Source organism: Neovison vison, chromosome 2 (genome assembly GCF_020171115.1).
Source record: "Neovison vison isolate M4711 chromosome 2, ASM_NN_V1, whole genome shotgun sequence".
Lineage (NCBI taxonomy): Eukaryota > Metazoa > Chordata > Mammalia > Carnivora > Mustelidae > Neogale > Neogale vison.
In genome coordinates this window covers 65,009,405-65,025,889 of record NC_058092.1, presented here as the reverse complement: position 1 = coordinate 65,025,889, position 16,485 = coordinate 65,009,405, and the positions used below count along the sequence as shown (strand labels likewise).

At 40.8% G+C, this 16,485-nt stretch overlaps 1 protein-coding gene across 2 annotated transcripts in view; it reads right to left on the bottom strand.

Moving 5' to 3' along the window:
• Window positions 1–3,996, bottom strand: part of AK5 (adenylate kinase 5) — a 239,569-nt gene extending 235,573 nt beyond the window's left edge. For both annotated transcript variants that reach the window (XM_044238491.1, XM_044238492.1), the window contains exon 1: window positions 3,790–3,996. In XM_044238491.1, the coding sequence (XP_044094426.1) occupies window positions 3,790–3,849 (60 nt within the window). In that variant the 5' untranslated portion in view covers window positions 3,850–3,996. The remainder of the gene's footprint in view (window positions 1–3,789) is intronic.
• Window positions 3,997–16,485: the final 12,489 nt, after the last annotated feature.

Sequence of the window (16,485 nt, the reverse complement as noted above, 5' to 3'; positions counted from 1 at the left end):
GAGAGAGATCACAAGTAGGCAGAGAAGCAGGCAGAGAGAGAGGAAGGGAAGCAGGCCCTCTGCTGAGCAGAGAGCCCGATGCGGGACTCGATCCCAGGACCCTGAGATCATGACCTGAGCTGAAGGCAGCGGCTTAACCCACTGAGCCACCCAGGCTCCCCTTGGTTTCATTTTCTAAACCATAAACTCTTCAAAAACATGGAGTAGGTCTTTTTTATTTTTCAGTCTCTAGCCCCTGACATTGTCCCTGGAACATGGTAGGGGCACGTTGGTTTGTTTTCTAATTGGGAACAAAAATTTATTCAAAACATAGTCTGACACTTAAAAAAATGCTATTTGATATATAATAGACCACCACAATATCCATTGAGGTTACAGAGGAAAACCTGGTGTCCAATATGTCACATGTAGTGGTTTCTAAAAATGCCACAAATTTGGAAATAATGACTCCTGGAAACTGGACTGATGTGCAAAATATTTTCCCTTACAGTATTTCATGGAAAAAGCATAGAGGAATATTATCACCAATATACATTATTAATGTACAACACACACACATCCTTTGAAAGACTGACATCTTTGCTAAATAAAGTATTTTATTTTCAAATTATTCTTATGCAGTTTGCTCAAAGGTGGTATGTAGTTCTTTCCAGGTACATTTGTTCTCTCAAATACCAAATTGTCAGAGTGCTGGGAGGAGTTCAATTGCAGAGGGAGAGGAAAAAACCTAATCTGAGCATCCACATTCCATTTGTGTGTCAAGACCTGTGTTATATATACACAGACACATGCTGACACAGAGACGGACACACACATTGTGTTTAACTCCTCACATTTCTATGTTAATATAGTTAACTGTGGCTGTGTTTCCTCTGTTTCTTTGTATGCCTTAGCTCACCCAATGCACTCTTAGCCCTATGTGATATTATTATCCCCATTTTATAGATTAGGAAACCATGGCTCAGAGATGCTAATGAGTTGATCAAGGTTATCCAGCTGGAAACTTGTAAGCCAAGGATTCCAATTCAGTGTTTCTGATTCCAAAACCTACATATTCCTCTCTCTATGTCTTGCAAAAATATGATATGGGGTAAAAAGAAAATGCCAGATTATCTGTGCCCCATACATAATTCAACAATATGAAGCACTCATGGTCTCTCTCTTTTTTAAAAATCCCTATTCTTGCCAAAAATGAGTGAACATACTTAATGAAAAAATTTTTTTTAACTGGAAAATATACATCTCCAGCCTCCCTAAAGAAATCTGATTCCCCAAAGGGTACTGATTTTAGAGGGAAACAGTTCCAATCCTTCATGGGTAATTTTAACCCTTCCCTCTAATAATCAGCCACCATCAGGGATCCAAGAAAACCAAGAGACATTATTATTCGAGTTAATCCTTTAAGAACCTGAATAATCTAATTTGACTTTTACTAGAATTCAAATTAATTGCTAAATCTCTGTTCTAAGGTACAGTAATATAAGATCAATACATACACCCTAAGATTACCTAAAGTTAAGAAATCATGACAGTATCAGGGGAAAGTGTTTTTTATTTTAAACATTTACTCTAAAAATGGAAGCACATTTCAAACTTGAACCTACCATAGATATCCTATTCAGTGCATGTTATGTTTCAAGTCAGGAGAAAATCTGAAAAGGTCAATTAAATACATCTAGTTGTCTGACAGTATATAGATTTAATAATCAATTGCTTTGTCTATAATGGTGTCTAAAGTCTACAGCTGAGGCAATGTTTCTGGTTTGATAGATACCTAATTGATACACTGGATAGTTAGAAACTTCACATACCATTATTACTGGAGAAAATCCAGTTTGGAAACAAAGCATTTGGTTTTGCTGTCTATGTTTATTACATGGAGAACTGGTAGGTTTTACTTCTGTCTTGTGCTGGATAAAGCATAGATTCTTACTGGTGGGATGCAGTCTTTGGAGGTCACCAGAAGTCTTTTCCATCTTCCAGTTGTCTAGGATTGCATTTAAATACATTGTATTACTGCATTTCACCTAAGGGAGTAGACTTCCCTTTCTGGGTGTACACTATTTTTAAATGTCCCATTCATATGCAGAAAAACAAAACATAATACCTGAACAAAAATGCCAGGTATCACCTATCTGCATACACAGTGTAGATTTTAATGAACAAACTATCAAAAATCTCTGTGGTTACCAAGAAGGAAAAACAGTACCTACATTTACAAAGAAAATAGACAGCAATTTGCAATCAGGTGGCATTCCTGCGGATGTTTCTAATTATTCTTTTAGAAGTAAAGACATGAAATTTATCTCAGAATTAATATTTATGACAAAACCTTCCTAGTGTTTTTAACTCTTCTGCTCCATATTTATTTTTTGAAAATTAAAAAGAAAAAGGAAAACTCTTGAAGAATCCTACCCACCCCTGAGACCTGTCCTTATGCAACACCTCTCCATTCTTTTCAAACATGAGTAACACACTTGCTAGATTTGGGTTTCACAAACCAGGCTTGTGCTCAGTGTGTGGTTTACCTGGAAATCTTGGCTTCAGACCAACCTGAAACCAGTGGCTTACAGAGGTGAGAAAAAAATGAAGATCTGCAATTATGGTGGCCCATATTAAAGGCAACTTGGAAAAACAGGCAACAGATTCTTTTCCCAAATGGTGTTTTAAAATTCCTTTTAGCCGACCAAACCTCCAACAACTCATGACCCTTGGTTTACTGGCTCAGTCTACAGTCTATCTATCATCTTTTAGAAATGGGGGTGGGGGGTTGCAGTGAATGGAATTCATCTGTCAGGGCTCCATCTATGAAGCTTGGCTCGCTTCCATTTTTTGTTTGTTTTTGTTTTTAACCGAAAACACAAAGAACTCAGGAATATTCCAAAATTCAAATATAGAGAGAAGGCAAGGAAGCAAAAGGATCTGAGACGTAGGCTGCGGTTTAGAACTAACAAGGTTTCTTTAGTTCATCCCTCAAGCCTCCTCTCCCACATTCCCAAGTGTTCCTTATCCCCTGGGACATCTGGTAGAGATGAGGCTGTGATGTGGTCCGAAGACAGCAACAGGAGTCACGCCAGCCTCGCGGCTCTCTCTCTGACTTGCTTTCTCTAGGAGGGATGGAGAAGGCAGGCGAAAGCTACAGTCCGTGAGGCGAGGAAGGAGAACGATCCCTTCCAAGGCAACGGAAAACGTGCTCAGGAGTTCATTCACCGAAAGCGCATAGCAGCGCTGGGTGCCTGCCACCCGGGAGATAGTGCTGCACTCGACGGGTTTGGATTTGTTTTTTGCATCTTCATCCCTCTCCTCCAAGCTATCCCCGCAGAACGCTACTTCCGTCCACACTTCCCCTTCACTGCAGGGTCCTGACCCTCCGCGCACGGAGGGGCTAGGGCTCTCTACCCCTCGGTTTCGAGTCCCTGCTCTCTCCTGAGCGCCAGCGTACCCACCTGGCCTGGCCCTCGCCCCTAGAAAGCGGGGCCGAGCGCCGCCGGCAGCCCACCCTGCACATCCGAGGGGTACGCTGCGGGCAACCTGCTTCCAGAGCCCTGCTGGAAGACTGAAACTTGATCTGCGAGGTGCGGGCTCCAGAGCCCAGCCATCGGACAAGGACCCCGGCCACCCGCTGGAAAGGCGACTACCCGGAGCAAGCGGGAAAGCGAGCTTCTGCAAGCCCCTTCACTTCCGTGCCCCGTGTCTGCAAGGTGCAGACGGGGCGCCGCCTCCGCCTCCCCAGACCCGGAGATGCTTTCCCCGGATCCCCCCGGCCGTCCACCAGCCCTAGCCCCCTACCTCGAAAAGCTGAGGGATTTCCCTCCGGGCCAGATACTCCTTGGCATCGTTGGTGTTCATGGCTGTGCCGCGCGTGCCTTGGCCGGGAGGTTCCTGCGCTGCAGCGACCTGGGCTGGGGCTGGCGGGTCCGCACGGAGCACGGGAGCAGCCCTAGATCTCACGCGCAAACACTCCCACGCTCAGCTCTGCCAGCCCAGGCCAGTGCCCCCCTCCGCCTGTCCCCGGGGCCTGTGGTCTCCGCGCTCCCGCCGCCCCCGCCTCGCCGCTGGTCCCCGCGCCGGAGCTGCGGGCTCGGAGCAGCGGCGGCTTCCCGGGCTCCCAGGCAGCGCGGCCGCCAGAGAAGGGCGGAGGGAGCGGAGGAGGGAGGGTAGCGCGGCGTCCGCTAGGCAGCAGTCCGCTCGCCTCTCCCACTCAGCGCGCCGCGCTCTGCGCCTCCTGGAGCCGGGTCTGCGGCGGCGGCCAGTCACGCTGCGCGGGCGGGCACAGGGTGCGGGGGTGGGGACGGGCGCGCGCGGGGTGCTCGCAGTCACACCCCTCCGAGTCACACCACCGCCCGGGCGCCGCGCTGACCTGCGCGCGCCGCCGGGGGGACGCGGCAACCTGGGACCAGGTGGCCAAACGAATAATCGGGGGCTCTAGGAACCTGCCCCCCAAGCCTCCTCTCCGCACCTCCCTACCCCCCCCCCCCCAGCCACAGAGTTACTCCTGCATCCCCATGGAGCTCCCGGGAAGAAACCTAATTGTTACAGAATTTGTCATTCGTGGCTAAGGTTACCGATCTTCCATCAAAGGGAGCTGGAGGTAAGAAGAGGGGATTCATAGGGTGGAATCCGTCCTTTTAAGATAATTTTTAGATCTTGGGTATGTCTATCCTTCAGGAAAGTTTTGCTAGCTGCTTTCTAATTTTTTCCCTGTCAGTCACAAATCCTCACAGATTTCAGTGTAAGGCCTTGGAGGGAGGCTGAAATCTTGTTAATAGAAGGATAAGTAGGCAAGTAGTTAACTAACCCCCACAGGAATGGGAAGGGGGAGGAGAGAAGTGGGTGGTGGTGATGGAGGAGAGCTGGAGACCGCTTAAATTGGAAATGTGCTTGGTAGGAGGCGTGGGCGCCATCATTAATTGGATCGGAAGGGTGTGCAGTCAGTGGGCCGTGGGCCGTCAGGGAACCCAGGGACTGGATGGTGCACTAAGGCAGCCATGAATGTAAAGAATCTTCCTGTTAAACACGCCATTATCAAGGTATGCCCATCCTCCGCCTAGCTCCCAAGATGACTCATTTCCCCCATTAAGATGTCTTTTCAATGTTTGAAAGATGGTCCCGGCCACCCTAAGAATATGACCTCTAACTGTGTGCCAGGCCTGACACTGTGGGAGGGTGTGTGAGAGAGAAGGTGACCCTGATGCCTACTGACACCTGCCAGGGAGAGAAGCAACACTGCAACTGTGTTCCAAAACCCATGTCTGAATGTCCCTTTCATGTTCATCTTTGCAGATCTTTCCTTGATTCTATTTCTTGTCACACAAGCAACTGCTATGGCAGCCTTAACTATAGCTACCATTTTGTTTTACCCAAGGGAGGGAACTCAAGAATTCATTGAGTCTTGTAAAGTAAATGAAGTTTTCTGAACACTTGTGAAACCGTGCGTCATATGGTAGCCTTAAATGAGGCAGGTGTTCCATTCCAGTTCCACAGAAATTGATTTCTGCCCTCGGAATATGCCACATAACTTACAATCCCAGCTTTTGACATTCTTTACCTTATTTGAAAGCAAGTTATGGCCGTAGTTAAGCATTGTTCCTTCTCTCTGCAACAGTACTTGAAAAGTACCAGGATCCATGGCATGGAGCCTAATTTGTGAGCAAGCGCAGCTGAGGTTAAATGCCCAGGATTCAAGAGGCCACTTTCTGCAAGACCTTTCAAGGTCACCCTTTATAGAGAGAAATCTGACAGAGCACAGCTCACATCTCTCTTGGAGAGGAATGTATCCTAAATGGATATGTAATTCTAAATGCACGTTAGTGTAGCCAGGCAAGAATGGCAACTTCCTTATACGAAGAACAGTGGATAAGAAAGCCTGCATTGCACAAAATAATCTAGAGAGTCTGAAAAAATCTAGCGCAGGCATACCTCAGAGATATTGCAGGTTTGGTTCTAGGCCAACACAATAAAGTGAGTTATTGCAATAAAGCAAGTCAAATGACTTTTTTCGTTTCCTGGTGTGCGTAAAAGTTTATGCATATTGAAGTGTGCAACAGCATTATGTCTAAAAACTACCCTACATATCTTAATAAAGAAATAACTTGTGGCTAAAAATAACCATCTTCTGAGCTTTCAGAACCATAACAAATATATTAGTGGCAAAATTTGAAATATTGCAAGAATTGCCAAAAAATGACAGAGACATGAAGTGAGCAAATGCTGCGGGAAAATGGCTCCAATAGACTTGCTCGACAACCAGGTTGTCACAAATATTCAATTTTTAAAGAGCACGATATATGCAAAGCACTAGAAAACAAGGTATGCCTGTAAAGCAGTAAAATGAGGTATGCCTGTAACTGGAGGTATGGCAAATTTTCAGGTAGCCTTATGCATGACAACCAGTGCTTTTGGGCATATTCAAGATGTATGAAAGGCAAGATATTCATAATTACTTTTGCAAAGGAAGTTGTGGCTAGGTAGAGAAAGGCTGTATGAGGGAAGGGCAATGCTTAAAATCCAGGCTGATGGTTTGGAAGAGGGGAAAGAGAAAGGACAAGGAGCAACAAACACACGCTGGCCATGGGAAAGCTTTCACATCATTGCTCGATGTGAAATTCTAAGGATAGCATATAAAAGGTCCTCGCTGACTTGGGGATACAGCCTTGCAAGCGCTAAGCAATCAAGATGATTAGTGCATGTCTGGTGTCACCAGATAGAATGTCTTCTGCTCCCACAGTGGAAGAGTTTGCTAGATTTTGAGATATAGCAGGGAATAAGACAGACATGATTGCTGCTGTCAAGGAACTTCCATTCAACTGCAGAGTGTCTGTATGAAGTACAGGTGGAAAATAAGAAACTTTTGTATATCTCATATACAATATGTATATCTTGGGCCATTTGTAAATATTTCATTTACCTGGTGGGGGGAACCCTGAATGTGTAAGACCTACCATATCCTTGTATATTGTCCTAGTAAATGTGCCTCTTGTTTACATGTATTCGTGTTAGGTCTTCCTGAGGCTTTTACCTTTTTGTAAATGTGGAATATACGCACTGGTCTGTGAAATCTGGGGTAAATGCAGGCTGAAATAATGGTGTGTAACACAATTCTTTTGCGAAAGCAGAATTTCCCTATGCTCCATTTCTTTTCCCCACCCTGGCTGGTAACTGAGCCAGACGTTTGGATTCTGGATTTTAAAGATGGCTAAGAACTCCTAAATTACAGGAACTTAGAGGTAAGAGATTAAAAACTTTTCCATAATGTCTGAAAGCATTAGGGAAATTTCCAAGTATGTAATGTATAGAAAGAAAGAATAGCTAAGATTTGGAAAAATCCTATTTATTTATCTATTCATCAAGCAATGCATTCATTCATTAAATAATTACAAAATAATCTTTTATATTCCAGACTTGTCACTGGAGCTGGGAATATAAAGAGCAAGACTCAAGAGGTTCATTGTCTGGTAGAGATAGATGGACTTGTGATAATTAAGTATAGATCAATATAAACATTTGTTTTAGCAATATGATAGAAGTAGATATGTGGAGGAAGATTGTTATGATGGGTACATGAAGGCACATGACTCATAGAAATATGTATATGGTAAAAAGCACTCAGAAGGTTTTAAAAATAGACTTTCTTTCGATATTTCTTCACTACCTTTTAAAAATGTTTTTCAGCTGTTTTTTCTTCCATTTTTTCCAGATACATAGATTTTCAGAAACATTGTCATAACTGTAATTACATACATTTTCAGACTTTGTATAGTGATCTTTTAAAATGGTTTTATAAGTGTTCATTGAGGAGCTTTGAAACAGCAACTTATGTTAATTATGTTGATAATTTATGATATTAAAAGAATGAATTACAAATCATACTACATTAAGAGTAAGAATGTTTATTCCTCAAAGACACCATTAAGAAAACAAAAGGCACTTTATTGAATAGGAAGATATATTTATAATACATACATCCAATAAAGACCTCACATATATAAAGAACTTTTACAACTCAGTAGAAAAAGACAATCCAGTAGAGAAATGGACAAAAGATTTGGGCAGACACTTCAAAAAGAGGCTCTCCAAATCCAACTTCAAATGATCAATAATATGTGAAAAGTAATGATTTCACTAGTCATCAAAAATCTGTAAATTAAACAATGTGATATCATTATATACCAACAAGAATGGTTAAATTGAAACAAACAAACAAACAAACAAACAATAAATACCAATGGTAATGAGGCTGTGAGGTATTGAGAACTCACACTCCTGGGGAGATACAAACTGGTGCAACCACTTTGGAAAATTGTTTGAAAATAACTATTAGATCTGAACATACATATTTTTGTGTTCACCAAAAGTTATGTATTAGAATCCTCATAGAAACATTATTCTTAATAGCCCCAAACTGGAAACTACTCCAGTGTTCACCAACAGTAGAACACAAATTATGTTACATTCACAAAATGGAATACAATGAGCAATGAGAATCAGCAGTCTACAGCAACATGTAACAGTATGGACAGGTCTCACAAACATAATATTGAGTAAGCACCAGACACAAAATGTACAAACTATTTGGTTTCGTTTCTATAAAGTAAAAAAACAGACAAAACGTATCTAGGCATTAGAAGTCAGGACTGTGGTTCCCCATGCGGGAGTGAGTGATAGGGAGAGCGCTCAAGGACGGCCTGGGGGAATAGTGCTCCTGTTCTGCTCCTTGATTTGGGAGCAGCTTATATGGGTATGCTCGTCTGTCCTGTATAAATAGACATGCACTTGTGTGTATGTATATTATCCTTCAGAAAAGAGATATATTAAAAAGTATGAGAAGGTGAAGTATGTGATTCAAATCCCAGATCATCTCATTCTTAAGTTCCATGCCTTACTAAATGTTCCCTGCTATTTTTTTACATGACCAGCAGATCAAAAGTAAATTTGCAATCCATGGCCCTTTGCTTGTGCTTTTAAGATTGCATCCGGGTCCAGTTGCTGCTATAAACTCTCTGTTGTTTGTAAGTGATCATTTGTAGCCTAGTCTCACTCATTGTGCAGTTCTGGGCTTCTCATAAGCAGGGGCAGTGGCCTAGAAATCTTCACTTTCACAGTGCCTTGGACAATGCCTGGCCTAAAATAGATACATATGAAAGCAGGAATGAACCATCTATATCCGTATCAATAGAATGCATAAGACTCAGCCGAAGAAATTTCAGAAGACATCCTAGGAGGAAAAAGTAAACTTTCATATATATATATATATATACATATATATATATATATGTACACACACATATATATACACATATACATATGTGTATATATATGTGTGTGTGTGTATTTTTTTTTAAACAAACATGTTGAAGCCTTTTAAAGTTCCATCATGATGACCTGAAGGAGTTAAAGCCACTCATAGGGATTCCTCATTTATCGTGTGGGACTATCTTTAAGTGCAGAGAAAATCTAGCCTAAGTAATGTCTTTGTAATATCTAGAAATATAATGGTTTATAAATATACAATTAGGCTGCACACATTACAATGAAAATATTCTTTTATGATAATTAATTTGGTCAGTTATTTCTTGCATACCTACTATATGCCAGGCATTGCTGACCCTGCTGGGCTGCCAGGCACTTAGATGAATAAAATAAATGCATGGAACATACATCTGCGAAGGGGAAACAATAAGCAACATAGGTTATAAATAAAATAGAAGGTGATAAATGCTATGGGAAAAGAAAAAATAGAAGGGAATAAGGAGAGCAAGGGGCTGGTTATAATTTTAAATAAAGAGTGACAAAGGCGTCATGGAGAAAGTGACATTCCAGCAAAGATTTGAGAAAGTGAGGGCATTAACCCAGCCAATTTCTGGGGGAGCAGCCAGTTCAAATGTCCTAGGGAGGGAGGATGCCTGACATGTTTGCAACAGCAAGAAGGCTGGTGTGCCTGGAGCAGAGTGATGGAGGAGAAGAATGAGGCCAAATCCCATGGGACCTTGTAAACTGTGTTAAGTTCTTACACATTTACTCTGAATGAAACTGGAAATTTGTGAAAGGTTTTGAGCTCAGACTACTGTGATCTGACTTATATTTTATTTTATTTTTTTGAAGATTTATTTATTTATTTATTTGAGAGAGAGAGAGAGAGAGAGAGAGAGTGTGTGTGTGTGTGCGTGTGCGTGGGGAGGGGCAGCGGGAGAGAGACAAGCAGGGGAGGGGCAGAGGGAGAGAGACTCCTCAAGCAGACTCTCCCCCACGAGTGGCTCAGTCTCATGACCCTGAGATCATGACCTGAGGCAAAATCAAGAGTTGGACGCTTAGCTGACTGAGCCACCCAGGCACCCCCTGACTTACATTTTAAAAGGAGTATCTGTGTGGTGTTTAAGGAGGCGGTAAGAATAAAATGTAAGAACAGGTCATACAGTGGGAGGCTATGTGATTCAGATGAGAGCTGAAGTCAGTAAAGGCGATGAGGACTGTTTGGTTTCTCGATCTATTTTGAAGACAGAACAAGCAGGATTTCTTGACAGATTGGCTGTGGTGTGTGAGAGGAAAAAAAATATCAAGGATGACTGCATGATTTCTGGCCTGATGATAGTAGGAGACTATTAACTAATTGGCCACAAGTAGTTTACTAATGTACAAAAGCAGATACATAGAAGGAAAGGCAGACCTGCTCTGAAGGGAGTGTGGCATGTGGTGAGTTCTCCCTGCTACTTACTGTCCACATGTCTGTTTTCATCCACTACCTTTGGCCTATGGCAGCCATCTTAGCTCCAAAGAAAACCTACACCTTAGGTTAACTTACATGTTGCACAAAGTTAACCTCTTGTGCAAGTAGAAGAGAGGAATTTACAGTCACTTCAAGGATGTACTTGGAACTTAATGTTTTAGAATTTCAATGTTTATTCATCTGCATAAATATTTTACCTACCAATGGGAAATCTGTAATTCCATTAGATCTTGTCTTTATCAGTCAACATAATCTGACTACAATAAATATAAATAGGGGCGCCTGGGTGGCTCAGAGGGTTAAGCCTCTGCCTTCAGCTCAGGTCATGATCCCAGGGTCCTGGGGTCTTGGGATCAAGCCCCGCATCAGGTTCTCTGCTCCGCAGGGAGCCTGCTTCCCCCTCTCTCTGCCCCGCAGGGAGCCTGCTTCCCCCTCTCTCTGCCTGCCTGCTTGTGATCTCTCTCTCTCTCTGTCAAATAAATAAATAAAATCTCATCTATATATATGATATGTATATGTATATGTGTATATATATGTGTGTGTGTGTGTGTGTACATATATACATATACATATATACATATATATGAAAGTTTACTTTTTCCTCCTAGGATGTCTTCTGAAATTTCTTCGGCTGAGTCATGCATTCTATTACATTATGTATTTACATAATACATACTATTATGCATTCCTTGAACTCCAAGGAACCGCTAAAAAAAGAAACCTTTTTTTGTTGTTGTTTTGTTAGTATAGTTGACATGTGTTACATTTGTTTCAGGTGTAGAACTTAGTGACTTAACAGGTTTATACATTATGTTATTTTCACCACAAGTGTAGCTACCCTGATTATATTCCTTAAGCTCTGCTTTTTATTCTCGTGATTTATTTATTTCATGACTGAAAGTTTGTATCTCCTAGTCCCTTTCACCCATTTTGCCCTTCCCTCTTCCCTCTGGCAACCATCAGTTTGTTCTCTGTATTTATACTTCTGATTCTGCTTTATTGTTTGATTATTCATTTTTTGGTTTTATTTTTAAAGATTCTACTTATGAATGAAATAATATGGTATCTGTCTCAGTCAGACTTATTTTTCTAAATTTAATTTCTAAATTTTTTAAAGTTTAATTTCTAAAGTTAATTCCTAAATTTTCTAAATTTAATTTCTAAATTTAAAAAGCTATAGCTAGGGGCACCTGGGTGGCTCAGTGGGTTAAAACCTCTGCCTTCGGCTCATGTCATGATCCCAGGGTTCTAGGATCGAGCCCCACATCAGGCTCTCTGCTCAACAGGGAGCCTGCTTCCTCCTCTGTCTCTGCCTACTTGTGATCTCTCTCTCTCTCTGTCAAATAAATAAATAAATAAAATCTTTATTTTAAAAAAGCTATGGCTAAAATATATAAAGAAGCATTTTCATCTTGATTTAATATAAGTATTTTGACATAGGCTTTGAAGAAAAAACTTTTTTAAGTTTCCCAGAATCCCCAGAGAAAAAGAAACATATGACATCAGGTTTTTGTTTTGTTTTGTTTTCACAGAATGCAAATAACACATTTGAGTTTTTATTATTCTTTTTTCATTATTGACAAATGGCAATTCTGTGAGCCTAGAGGCCTAAAATTTCTTAATCACACATATTCAGAACCAGTATGCCCTAGGAGTGTCTATATTGCTTATTTTTGTGTTTCTACTGTATGGTTCATGAGCAAACTATTAGTAATACATACATTAATCACCTTAGGATGAGTAAGATATAATCTTTCCATCCAAGGAATGAAATGTGTTGTTTCTCCACAGTCACAAGGCATTCATGTTGGTGTGCTAGAAATTTTTAAAACTTACCAGAATTTACCATCTGCTGTTTTTTAAAATCTGTTCCATTTACCCATGTTTCCTTTATTAATTGTTCTTCTGCAATAGAATTAATGAACACTCACATTGTTTTTTTAATTAGATGAAATCGTAAAACTAAACATTACCTGGGCAGTATGAGTTTAAAGAGGTCCTTTCCCCAAGTAAATCAACATTTTACATTGTGCAAAGGAAAACTAACACTACAGCACTTCTCCAATCATGCCCCTCTCTTGCACAAAACTTTTAGTGGCTACTATAGTCTGCACTGTCTGGTATGGTATACTAGCCATGCGTGGCTATTTACATTTGATACATTAATTATTTAGTAATAGCCTTAATACAATAAAATAAAAACTGTGGTTTCTCAGTTGAACTAGTCACATTTTAAGTACTAAATAGCCATGTGTGCAGATATAGAAGATTGCTATCATTACAGGAAATACTATGGGAAAGTGCTGGTATAGAGAATAAACTGCTGGGGTTTTTTAGCATAGAATTCCATGTCCTTGCTAATTTCATTGCAGTTTACCTAACTAGTTATATCTTCCGCTCTAGTGATCATATGTAACCCATGCATCCTATACTTTTTTATTTCTAAGCCTTTACTTATTTGATTCCTTCAGTTTATAATTAGCTTTCTCTGTTTTTCACTTAGTGAAGAATTCCCATATCTATAAGGATTTGCTTAATGCACCTTCTTCACAAAAGCCATCTGTATTCAGCCCTAATGGATTTAAATAATTTCTTCTTTTGTGCTTTCTAAAATGTTCTTGTATCTCCAACATACTTTGTAACCTATTTATGTTCATTTGTTTCTATCATCTGTTTCAGACTCCAAAATGTATCTTCATAGTACGCCTGTATATACACTGTGCCATGTATATAATGAATATTCTAAAATGATGATTTGAGTAATTCATAGTAAATTTAAATGTTACTTCTGTTGTGTGAGCCCTTGCAGGCCCCTTGTTTGATGTACTTTGAATTTGCAAATTTATTTGCTCTATTATTTTTTAGGATTATCATTTTCAAAACCCATTGACACTGACTAGCCTAAATGGTGGGAGGGGGTAGGGGACTAATTAAATCAAGTTACAGAGTTCTCTTTCATGACTGTAATTTGGTGCTTGAGCATTTCAATTGCCTTTGCTATTATCTTTCATGCCTGTAGCTAGAAAACAGGATGCAATTTAAATCAATCAAACAAATAAGAGAGTGTCTTCTAATCCCTGGTAATTGGTGCTAGGTGCTAGGTGTCTTTTTATTCAGCTGTCTCTGGTCATTTGTTTAGCAGAATCACAATCAACAGGACAGAAAGAGGTTGTTATGACCTTTTTCATACCTTTCTAAAAACCTGTTGGTCATTGCTACACTTCTGTATTTATAACAAAACAAAGTGTCACATCAGTTAATCTGTTTTCAAATTATAAACTCCAAATGGATTCCCAGAGGTCATTGCTTCTCTTATCTCCAGAAAATACAGCAATAGACCACAACATATCTTTTTAAGGAAATTCTGAATTGGGTTTCTCTTGTCTTCCACAACATTCTCATTTGTAAGTTTCAGAAATTGGAAGGTGTTATTTGTGAAAATTTCATGCTAATGAAGTTTTGGAAACTCCAACATTGAAACTGCCTTTGTGAAGGGAGAAGAGGAAGTTTTTGTATATCTCTGTTATCCTGACTATCCCCTTTCAAAAAAGGATGTTTCCTAACATGGCGTCGGTTCCATAGGGACAGTCATCCTGATATCTTTGGACTTGGTAGCTACTATTTAGTAAGAGTGGAAAGAGAAAGTCTTCTTATGTTCACCATAAAGTCGATGTATTCATTAAAGGCTTTTTGAATTAACTGTAAATACCTTTCCACTCATCTATTTTATGGCTACACCAGTAATCTCTCAGCAAGGTCCCTTTCTACGTCTAGGTACCTCCAGCCTTGGGCTTTCTCCTGTGCTCCACTTCTGCCATTAAAATGGGTTGCTAGATGTTCATTCCTTCATTCAGCTAACATTTATTGATCATGAACCATATGTCAAGCACTGTGCTAGATGTTTAGGAAACAAAGACTCAGCTGGTGTGGCAAAATGCTCATGGTCTCCTCAGAAGAAAAGACTATGAAACCAAAGATGACAGTGTAGCAAGGGACAAGATAGCAGAGAGGAAAGAGTCCTGCTTTCTAGTCTTGTGTCCTTCCTACTCAGGTGTGTGAAATTCACAAGTTATTAACCAGTCTGAGCCTCAGTTTTCTCTTTTATAAAAATGGGAATATTGACCTTCACCTCATTGAGTTATTGTGAGGGTTAATTGAGCTGGTAAATGCAGAATTGAAACAACCTAATTCTCTGCCTCCAAATTCTAATCTGTTGCTTGCTGAATTCCTCATTCTATTATTTAAGACCCTGATCCTAATTATCCACTGTTTTCTCTCCCACAATGTAAGTGCAAATTAAACTGATTTGCTTCCTGTTTCTTGGATACATTTAATGCCTGATGCCTCCTTGCCTTCACTCGGGCTCTTCTTTCTGCTTGGAATATCTCCAATCCTGCATGTCTAAATCCTTCTTGCTTCGAGGTGTCTCAAGGAAATACAATCTCTTTCATGAAGCTTTCCTAGGTTCCCGCAGCATGAAATCACTGCTTCCCATAAAATCAGGTAGCATTTTGTTCAAACTTTTTAAAATGATGTGGTTTTTTTTGTTTTGTTTTTTGTTTTTATTTTCCAATTTATTTATTTTCAGAAAAACAGTATTCATTATTTTTTTACGACACCCAGTGCTCCATGCAAGCTGTGCCCTCTATAATACCCACCACCTGGTACCCCAAACTCCCACCCCCCCACCACTTCAAACCCCTCAGATGAGATATCACCTCACACCAGTCAGAATGGCTAAAATCAACAAGTCAGGAAATGACAGATGCTGGCGAGGATGCGGAGAAAGGGGAACCCTCCTACACTGTTGGTGGGAATGCAAGCTGGTGCAACCACTCTGGAAAACAGCATGGAGGTTCCTCAAAATGTTGAAAATAGAACTTCCCTATGACCCAGCAATTGCACTACTGGGTATTTACCCTAAAGATACAAACGTAGTGATCCAAAGGGGCACGTGCACCCGAATGTTTATAGCAGCAATGTCCACAATAGCCAAACTATGGAAAGAACCTAGATGTCCATCAACAGATGAATGGATCAAGAAGATGTGGTATATATACACAATGGAATACTATGCAGCCATCAAAAGAAACGAAATCTTGCCATTTGCGACAACATGGATGGAACTAGAGCGTATCATGCTTAGCGAAATAAGTCAAGCGGAGAAAGACAACTATCATATGATCTCCCTGATATGAGGAAGTGGTGATGCAACATGGGGGCTTAAGTGGGTAGGAGAAGAATCCATGAAACAAGAGGGGATAGGGAGGGAGACAAACCATAAGTGACTCTTAATCTCACGAAACAAACTGTGGGTTGCTGGGGGGAGGGGGGTTGGGAGAAGGGGGGTAGGGTTATGGACATTGGGGAGGGTGTGTGCTTTTGGGTAAACTGGAAGGGGAGGTGAACCATGAGAGACTATGGACTCTAAAATGATGTTTTTATAAGGCAAGACACATCAAGTAATAGGGTGAGAATGATAATTAATATCTGTGCACTTTAATGTTGTAACTGTGACAATAGTTTGTCATTCCAGTTTGTGGAAGAGCGGGTCGAACAATCTTATCTCTGAAATGAAAAGTAACTAATAGACTTTAGAACAGGAATGCCCAGGGGCGCCTGGATGGCTCAGTCAGTTAAGTGTGAGATTTCAGTTCAGGTCATGATCTCAGGGGCTCCTGGGATCTAGCTCACATCAGATTCCCTACTCAAGGTAGAGTCTCCCTGTCCCTCTTCCACTGCCCTCCCCCACGTCGTATGTG